This window comes from Helianthus annuus, chromosome 9, assembly GCF_002127325.2.
Source record: "Helianthus annuus cultivar XRQ/B chromosome 9, HanXRQr2.0-SUNRISE, whole genome shotgun sequence".
Taxonomy (NCBI): domain Eukaryota; kingdom Viridiplantae; phylum Streptophyta; class Magnoliopsida; order Asterales; family Asteraceae; genus Helianthus; species Helianthus annuus.
Window position 1 is genome coordinate 170,235,889 of NC_035441.2, and position 10,290 is coordinate 170,246,178.

General features: G+C 38.2%; 2 protein-coding genes across 4 annotated transcripts; one reads left to right on the forward strand and one right to left on the reverse strand.

The window, feature by feature from the left end:
• Positions 1–355: 355 nt before the first annotated feature.
• Positions 356–4,423, forward strand: LOC110879541 (FHA domain-containing protein PS1). Of its 3 annotated transcripts, XM_022128013.2 has the most exons (7): positions 356–785; positions 952–1,163; positions 1,300–3,286; positions 3,350–3,414; positions 3,515–3,638; positions 3,744–4,006; positions 4,102–4,420. In XM_022128013.2, exons 1-7 carry the CDS (start codon positions 509–511, stop codon positions 4,312–4,314), a joined length of 3,141 nt encoding a protein of 1,046 aa, XP_021983705.1. In that variant the 5' UTR covers positions 356–508; the 3' UTR covers positions 4,315–4,420. The 3 variants fall into 3 exon arrangements, with proteins under 3 accessions (XP_021983705.1, XP_021983704.1, XP_035833749.1); XM_022128012.2 differs by having other exon boundaries at positions 1,300–3,414; positions 4,102–4,423; XM_035977856.1 differs by having other exon boundaries at positions 952–1,157; positions 1,300–3,414; positions 4,102–4,423.
• Positions 4,424–4,487: 64 nt separating this feature from the next.
• LOC110879542 (probable LRR receptor-like serine/threonine-protein kinase At2g16250) lies at positions 4,488–8,576 on the reverse strand. Its single transcript, XM_022128014.2, has 4 exons — positions 6,482–8,576; positions 6,257–6,385; positions 5,530–5,552; positions 4,488–5,412 (listed from the first exon to the last, which is right to left on the reverse strand). Exons 1-4 carry the CDS (start codon positions 8,320–8,322, stop codon positions 4,817–4,819), a joined length of 2,589 nt encoding a protein of 862 aa, XP_021983706.1. The 5' UTR covers positions 8,323–8,576; the 3' UTR covers positions 4,488–4,816.
• Between the last annotated feature and the right edge of the window lie 1,714 nt (positions 8,577–10,290).

Sequence of the window (10,290 nt, forward strand, 5' to 3'; positions counted from 1 at the left end):
AAAAAAGTTGTAGATGAGGGATTATTAACTTTCACTTGGTGCTATGAATATTATTATTAGTTAGACGTTTAGTTAATCGATTCAACTAAGCTAATTTGTTTCCAACCTTTGACCCTTGGTGCTATGATGGAACTCATATAAAACCTCAATACAAAAAACATATAATTTATAGTTTAACTAACAATATAACTTTAAAATTTATAGTAAAAAATTATAAACTTGAATAGACGAATAATTAAGACAAAATTTTATGGGTACATATTCATGATCTTAACACAAAATATCAAGATTCAAGATTATAAACTTAACTACTAAAATAAAACTTAACAACCAACAACAAATAATATTGTATCCGTTTGTAATTTGAATTTCAAAACCCTCCAAACGACCATTCTCAGTTCTCATTCTACCGTTTCAAAACCACTCCCAAATTTCAAACGTAACGTAAACCCTAAATACCAAATTTCATCTCCATTTCACACACTTCTCTGATTTCAAGCTCACAACAATGGCGGACAACAATGGCGGGCAGCAAATCATGAACAAGATACCGCAATTCACTGTAATAAAGAACGGTTCCATTCTCAAGAACATATTTCTCTTAAGCAAACAGTCTACCGTCGGTAAATCTTCACAAAATCCAGAATCTGATGAAGAGATCTTGCTTGTTGGACGGCATCCAGAGTGCCACATCACTCTTGAGCACCCGAGCATCAGCCGATACCATCTGCGTATCCACTCGAATCCGTCTGCACATATGATTTCGGTCGTTGATCTATCATCCGGTAAAATTCGATAAACACGCCTTTATCTGTTGATAACATAGTTTTAATTGTGTATGTTGTGTCTATTGTGATAGGTATAGGTTAGGTTATGTTTGAGTATTGTTAATTTGGGGGAATTGAAATTGATTGATTATATAGTGTTTAATCTGTTTTGTTAATGGTGTAGTTCACGGGACATGGGTTTCGGGGAAGAGGATTGAACCGGGGGTTAATGTGGTGCTTAAAGAGGGGGATAAGGTTAAGATTGGTGCTTCGAGTAGGGTTTATGAGCTGCATTGGGTTCCATGTAGTCGAGCGTATGATGTTGGTGAATCGTTCGTGCCTGCGGTCTATACGATCAAAGAAGGACGAGAAGAAGAAGAAATGAATCAAGTGGTTGTGAGTATTGTTCTTTTGTGTTGTACATTTGTGTAAAGTTATGTTTATGATGCGTAATTGAGTGTGTCTTAAAGATGTTCGATGAAATGCCTCTTAATGTTTGTTCTTTTGCCTTTTGTTTTCTTGATTTATGTAGGAAGAGAAACATGAAGAGTACTCATCAAATGACGATTTGGAGGGTTCGGAGGTGTTATCATCCAACACGGTTCACGATTCCCCCTCGAAGACATTGAATTCATCGACATCTAGCAATGAAAATGATGACATCTTTGCTACTGTTTCAATCCAGGCTCCACTTGTGTCAGAAACTACATCTGCTACACAGGTTTCTGACAACCTAAACGATTCAGAGGATCAGTTGATGACGAACTTCTCAAAATTTTCTTGTGATGATCCTGAGGTAGAACATGAAGAGTATTCATTAGTTGATGATCTGGAGTGTTTGGGTTTGTCAACATCCAACACGATTCACGTTTCGCCTGTGAAAACATCTAACCCATTGACGTCTGACAATGAAATCAATGACATCTTTGCTACTGTTTCTATCCAGTCTCCAGTTGTTGTGTCAGAAACTACATCTGCAACACAGGTTTCTGGCGGCCTAAACGAATCAGAGGATCAGTTGATGAAGAACTGCCCAAAAACTTCATGTGATGATGCTGAGGTAGAACAATCAAGTCGAATGAAACATGAGGAGCATCCATTAGTTGATGATTTGGAGTGTTCAAATTTGCCAACATCCAACACGATTAACAATTCACCCTTGAAGACATTGAACCCATTGGCATCTTGCAATGAAAACAATGATATCTTTGGTTGTGTTTCTATCCAAGCTCCACTTGTTGTGTCGGAAACTACATCTGCAACACAGGTTTCTGACAGCCTAAATGATTCAGAGGATCAGTTGATGCTGAACTGCTCAACACCTCCGTTTGATGATGCTGAGATAAAACAAGTAAGCGCATGGAAACACGAAGAGTATTCATTAGTTGATGATTTGGAGTGTTTGGAATCATCAACATCTAACACGATTAGCAATTCGCCCTTGAAGATGTTGAACCCATTGACATCTTGCAATGAAACCAATGACATCTTTGCTACTGTTTCTATCCAAGCTCCACTTGTTGTATCAGAAACTACATCTGCAACACAGGTATCTGATAGCCTAAACGATTCGCAGAATCAGTTGATGCCAAACTGCTCAGAATCTTCATGTGATGATGCTGAGTTAGAACTATCAAGTCCAAGGAAGCATGAGGAGTATCTATTAGTTGATGATTTGGAGTGTTTGGATTTGTCAACATCCAACACGATTCACTATTCGCCCTCGAAGACATCAAGCCCATTGACATCTGGCAGTGAAATCAATGACATCTTTACTACTGTTTCTATCCAAGCTCCACTTGTTGTGTCAGAAACTACATCTACTACACAGTGTTCTGACATCCTAAACGATTCAATGGATCAGTTGATGCCGAACAGCTCAATACCTTCATGTGATGATACTGAGGTAGAACAATCAAGTCCTTGGAAAACAGGCAGTGGAAATGGTGAACTCTTCACCACTGTTTGTGTTTCAGAAGATATATCTGTTACAGAGATGTCGGACTACTTAAACAAATCAGAAGATAAGTTGAATTGTTTGAGCGACAATCTGAGCAATGATATCGGTCAGACCAGTCATGCGACTATAAAGGATGACCCGGTTTCTATTGATCTTTTTAATGCTATTGAAACACATGAAAAAGATGCTTCAAATCAAAACATAGCAAGAGGCAATGAAACTGACATTGACAATGAAAATCAGCAGAAAATTAACAATGGTTCAGATGATAAAACTCACACTCCAGACATATCAAAAGCCCAAGAAATCCATATGAATCCGATGTCCGCCCAGAAATTGTCGGCTTCAATGAAACTTTTGGATAGTTTACATGGAAGAGAAATGGAGTTCTATACCCCAGATAAAGAGAACAAAAATCCCAATGCTTGTTCTGGGAAATCTTTGTCAAAGAAACCGGTTAATCCTATTGTCTATGAGGAAAAAGACATTCTTGGCTTTTCACAAAATCTGTTTGCTATGGATGAAGGGCTGTGTAGAGAACAAGAGGCTGATGCGTTTGTGGATTCTGAAGAAGTTTTGGCTATTACTTCAGAAAAAGAGAGTAAATCCGTACAAATGATAATGGAAGGAAGGTGTAACTCCATGAACTACCCTCGAACTGTTGAAAATGTCGTTAATTCATCTCAAGTAAGTTTGATATTTTTTCGTTTGAAGTAGATGGTTAGTTTTCACTCTTCACCTAAATTTATGAAATTAAACTGAGAAATTTCATGATATTCTTGTTTAGAGCTTGGCTAAGAAAAGATGGACAATGGTGGTGGACACTAACAGTCTTCTTGACCACAAGTCTTTGAAGTACTTGAAACTTCTAGAAGACATCAAAGGGACTCGGTTGTTCTTAACCAGAACTGGTAATAAGTCCTACTCTCTGTTAATTAAGCTAAAATTTAATGATCTTTAAGCTGTAGTTATATCTGACTACTTTCTTTTTCTTTTTATTAATATTATCTCATTAGTTGTAAGAGAGCTAATGGACATAGAGAGCCAAGATTATTTCTTCAATAGAAGCTCAAAAAAGGCTTCTCTAGCATTGGAATGGATTGACGAATGTATGATGAATACAAGTCAGTGGATTCACATGGATGATGATGATGATGAAACTGTTCGCCGTCCATCAACAGTTCTTGAAATTGCCCTCCGTTTACGTGAAGAAGATTCAGATCAAAAGATCATCATTCTTAGTGATAACCTCACACTGAAAATCAAAGCCATGGCAGAAGTACATCCCACCACTATTTTAGTTGCTTTTTTTTTTTTTTTATTTAAACTGTTTTTTTAAATAAATTCGTGACATCTGTGTTCTCATTTTTACAGGGGATTATGTGTGAAGCAGCAGAAGAATTTCACAAGAGTCTGGTGAATCCTTTTTCAGAGAGGTTTATGTGGGTCGGAAGCTCGGCTAGAGGACTAACTTGGTCCTGTGTAGATGATGATGATATTGTGCGACAAAAGTACCAAGGGTTTGGTTTAAATGGGTCGCACAAGTTGAAAGGCTTGAAGCTATTAGCACATGTTACAACTAGTTAGCTTCAGCTCGTTAGTAAGAATTCGGTTATGCCACAATATTGAAACCAAGTGTAGACACTGAGATGATGATAAAACAGTGTATTGAATTTGAATGGTTGGCCTTAAACACTATGCTTGTGTGAATCTTGTTACTACTTAGAATTCAATAATGTCACAATATTGTAGCTAGATGATGATAAAACAGTGTATTGAATTGAATGGTTGACTTTAAACACAATTCGCGGTCAGTTCTGGCTACATCACAACAATAGCATATGTCAACAGAGCTTCACTCTTTGCAATTTACACTCACCTTCAAATGGATCTGGATCCATAACAAGCACACAAACAAGAAATACATGCTTTTGAAACCATACAATCACAGAACAATAAAAGAATTTGGCTTCAAACCAATTTTTTTAAATAAATTCTTATCCCACCCCACCGTGCTGATCCGTCCCCCTAAAACCTGAAAACATGATGCATTTAGTTGATGTTTCAACTCCATTTTAACGGTGTTACATCATCTAGCTTCGTCTTGTCTTTCCACATCATTGCTATCTATAGGTTCTGGGAAAATCTCACTTGAAAATCTTCTATCATTTGCACCACTTCCCTGAGAGTTATCTCTCATAGGTTGCTTTTGACCCCCATTACCATCTTTCATCGTTTGACTATGATTTTGACTATTTGTGCTACCCGAAAAACTCTGCCTCCAGCTACCAAACAAAGCAGCACTCCATGACCGTCTTGATGAATTGTTTCTTAATCTACCCGAACTGAAGTCTTCTTCCCGTACAACCCGGAAAGGGGTTTCTAATGCTTTCAAAATATGAGCCATTTGAGGGCGTTTGGCGGGCTTTGGGTTCAGGCAAGACTTAGCCACTATGGCTACAGCCCACACCTCATCCAACAAGTCTTCGTCTAAAACTAGAGATGGGTCGACAATCTTGGACACCATTTCTTTGTCATAGTTGTTAATGGAAGTCAATGTTTGGTCAACCCATTCTTTTGTGGATGAATCTTCTGGATTGCTGATTCCTAATTTGCCCGTTACCAGCTCAAGCAAAACTTTTCCGAAACAGTATACATCATATGCACATATAGGAGGCACTGACCCTGTTTATTCCAAAATATAATAAGATATGTAAGTCTTGATAATCTTTTGTTTTATTTTAGTGGCTAAAAAGTTAGCGTGTTTACAAAAGTAACGATGTTATAAAGATGTTCACGTACCAGAAGTAGTTGATTCAGAGTTCCTGCACATTCATGAAGAAGAAGAAAACGGTATGAGATTGAGTATGGTGTATGATAAATGATAGTGCTAATAATAATCATAAGAAAAAAGTGTAATAAGACAATATACTACAATATACTAGGCTGGTAAAAATTTCAAAATAAAGGTTAATTATAAATTTATAGTTACAAAAATACAAAATATCTAGAATGGTAATCCAACTCTCTTTAAATAAAAACAATTTAAAAGGTTGCATGCATTAAAATTTGTCTCGGAACATTTTTTTATTTGAGATCAAATACAACCCAAATCGACCCATTTAGAAGTAAATGAGTCAAAATTTCTACCTTTACTTAAACCTCAGGTAACACAAAAGTAAGAGTAAAATGCCATTTTCGTCCCTCCCTGAGGTTTGACTACTTTTGCGACTTTCGTCCCTGAGGTGCCATTTTCATCCAAAAAGTTTGAAATCTTGCCATTTTCATCCATGAGGGCCAAATTTCGAGGGACGAAAGTCGCAATACTTTGCCAAACTCAAGGAGGAAAATGGCAATAAAACGCAAACCTGAAGGACTCAAATGCACAAAAAAATCATTTTGGATAGAACAAACAAAAATGACTAAACCTCAGGGACGATTTTGGCATTTACTCCAAAACTAATAACAGAACGTATCTGATTTGGTTTAAACATTGCAAATTTAACAAAACTGCAGAAACAATACTTACGAAGATATCCGTAGCAGCCTGGTAATAACATTCTGGTTGGTATCGACTCCTTGAGCGCACACTTCACTCAGGCTTCCTAGCCGTACATCATATTTATCATCGAGTAGGATACTGCTTGCTCGGATATCTCTGTAAATCAAAGATAAAATAAATAAATAAATAAATGTCCCAGAGTCATCAAAACCGTAACTTGCATTAAATACAGAAAATCAAGTTGTTAATTACCTATGAACAAGAGGAGGATCACATTCATGGTGCAAGTACGCTAACCCTTCAGCAGCCCCCGTAGCGATCTTTAATCTCGTGATCCAATCCAACGACTGTAAACCACCGTCTTCCAAACTGGTGGGCCTATACAAAGACTTTGAAAGATCTCCATTCGGCATGTACTTGTACACCAACAGCTTTTCGGTTTCATGTTCTAAACAATGTCCCAAAAGAGGTACCAATCTGGTGTGCATACCCTTACTGTACAACTCCAATTCCGTCATGTAACAATCTTTTCTTGAAGAACGCATATCGATTCTTTTAATAACTACGTTAAACCCGTCTTCTAACGTCCCTGAAAAAATGTCTCCACTGTGACCGTGCTTTATTAGGTTTGTATCACTAAAACCACTTGTCGCTTGTAGCATTTGCTCGTATCTAAACGAGTTCGCTAAGGTTAATATATCAACCGCTGAACTTTTATCCTTTGCGTTTCCTTCTTCTTGAACAGGTTCTACATTTGCACTTCTTTGGCTTACACTTCTCCTATTACATGTTTTCAGTATCAAAACTGATAGTATAACTACAATTATAACGACACCAAGTCCACCGAAAACTCCCGCCAAAACATATTTCAAACGGTTGCTTTTCGTTTTCGAGCCTGGAGGTTGCACTGGAGATATGGGATCTCCATCAAACGGAACACCGTTCAGAGCGTAAAACGTCCTGCAATCTTCTAAACTCCTTTGACCCGGGAGCCGAAGAAAACAGTTTCCGGATAATAAAGTCGTATCTCCAGTACGGACATCTAAACCTTGAAGATAGTTGTTAGATAGATCAAAAGAATCAACAGTTGAGATATTGGAATTCAAGCTTCCATAGAACATATTGTTCGAGAAGTTTAATGTGACACGAGAAGACGCATTAGAGAACGTTGGGATATCCGGAAGATTGCCAGTAAAGTTGTTGCTAGATACATCAAGTAATACGATAGCCGACATGTTTACTATCAAATTGCCCGAAAAACTACCACCCAAATCGTTATTTCGAATAACCAATCTCCTTAACCTTGTTAACCGTCCTAGCTCGGTTGGTAACAATCCAGCCAATGAATTGGACCCAAGATCAAGGTCAACCAACTGAGAAAGGTTTGCCAGCTGTGCAGGCACAGAACCAGAAAGACTATTGTTAGAAAGATTCAAGTAACCCAAACTCGAAAGCAAACCAAACTCATCCGGAATCGACCCAGATAAGAAATTGGAAGACAAATCAATACTTTCAACATTTCCAAGAGCTGAAATCGAGCTAGGTATTGACCCTGTTAACATATTATGAGAAAGATCCAAATCTGACAACATACCAAGCTGCCTAAAAGAATCTGGAATAATCCCAGTAAGCGAATTACCCGAAAGAAGCAACCTTTTAAGCTGATTCAACAACCCAATTGACTGAGGAATTGGACCCAAAACTGAGCTAGACCTTAGGTCGAGCACCTGGAGTGCACTAAGATTTCGCCCAAACCAATCAGGGATCACCCCCGGAAGAGCAAACCCAGAAGAATTAAACGAAATTAACTCGCTACAATTCACCAAACCATCAACATCAAACCTAGGGTTACGACGCCCGACCCGAGTTCGCTTCAAACCGGACAAATTGACCCCAATAACCCGCCCATTTTGGCACTCAACCCCGGTCCAGTTCACACACGGGTCGGATTTTCTCGGCCAGTAAACAGCTCTGATCCCTAACGAAGCTCGCAGATCGAACAACGCGGTCCGTTCTAACGAACTCAGTGGCGCCTGAGTCAACACCGAGTTAACTAACAGCAACAGGAAAGAAAGTTGAAGCAACATCTTCATGATTTCAACTGAGTGGTGATGCTAAAAACATCATACAAGTATAATAATAAGTTTGTAAAAATTCTCTGTACAATTCAGGTGCAAAAAGACCCAATGCAATCTAAGTGAGCTGATGCATTAATGGAAGCACCATACGCTGAACAAGAAAGGTGAAGAACAATAAATGGTAATGTGGCACACACAGTTTACTGTGTGTGAGAGAGAGAAGGGGTCGTTGACTGAGGAATGAAGGAAGAAAGTGAAGGCTTTTGTCCGTTGTAAATCGTGCCTCTTTTGCTTGTATATTTGTTTTTGTATTTTTGAGTATATAATATAATAAAATAATGAAAATAATGATAGTTAATGGATATGGATTTTTTTTATATGATTAAGGAATCATGGTTTATCTAGTTGTAATTTTTAATGAGGTTAATTAAGTGGATCAATCACAAGGTTGTATAGTTTTTGTGGGTAACAAAAAGGCAAGCAAAAATAGGTTTTTACTTTTTAAAAATGACATGTTTTATTTGGAGTTTCTTTTTGTGGGTACTATAAAATAAGGATTATGTAGTTGTGTTAGTTGTTTTATTGGTGCCAAACGATTAAATATGACATCACAAGGGAATAATTTATTATTTAGTTGTACGATTTCGATATTATTTTTGTTGGTAGAAATAAACTAGAGCTTGGTGGGTTATAGGTTTCAGGTGTACTACGTTGAATGGTGAAAATTTATAAACGTATATATTTCTTCCACAACATTAGTGATGCGGGCATGTGTTTTATCACACATTCTCAGGGGGACGGGCACCCCGTTATGGGAGCTCCATCATGCGTGAAAGACAAAAGAACACCGCCGCCACCCAAACTTTTAACACGTGAACTTTTAAACGCGTGATGGCCATGACGCGTGGTGAACTTGTTTGATTTGATGGGTTGTGAGAGAAATTGTTAGGTGTGGTGAGTGATGGACATTTCCACTAAAATCTATCACTAGTAATGGAATAATGTTTGATGAAATGACGGAACTTGATTGGATGCTGTGAGTGATGAGTGAGTGGTGAGTGATAGGCGCCCCTACCCCCCTTAGGCTATGTGTTGTAGGGCTTGGCCGAACAACACACATGTCCTTTTTAAGATTACGGGGTGTGGGGTGTGGGTTGGGCGGCAGAATGCATTTAACGCTGGCTAGACTACACCCGGCTAGCATTCGCCATGGCGTTGCCCCGCTAATGTGGGGATTGAGCCTGGCGTGGGGTGGGGGCAGTGAAGGATGTAGGATTTTATTCTAATGGGTTCCTTTTGGTAAATTCTCTTAATTTCTCACTATTTTTTTTTTCTAAATTCTACAAAGTTCTCACTATGTTTCCGTTTTTTTTTTCCAAACGCACTGGGTTCCTGGGAACCCACAAATGTGGGCTGGATCCGCCCCTGGGTGGGGGGGGGGCTGGGGTGACATGGCTGGTTTTGATTGGCTAGTATTTGATGACAGTTGGGCTAACCATTAGGCATAAACGTTGGCCAACGACTATTTAAAAAAAATCTTTTAATTATTTTCTACATAAACCAAACATTTCTTTCTCATTTTTACCATCCAAAAATTCAAAAACCACTATCAAACTCCAAAAAAAAATATAGAATGGATTCTTCAAGTTCAAGCGATTCGTATGATAAATTTGTTTTGTCATCCTCATCTAACGACAGGGCGGAATTATTATTATCAGCAGTGTCGATGGTGGTGAAAGCTATTGTTGAAGATGCAGATGAAGGGACTTCCCAACCCCAACCCAAATGGAGAAAGTATATTGTTCGTGAACGCGAAACTGCAAACGATTTGCTGGTAAGCGATTATTTCTCACCTGAACCAATGTATGATGAAAGAATGTTTAGGCATCGTTTTCGTATGAGTAAAAAAATATTTTTAAGAATATCAAAGGATTTAGAGGATAATTATGATTTTTTTCCGACAAAGACCCGATACGCGTGATA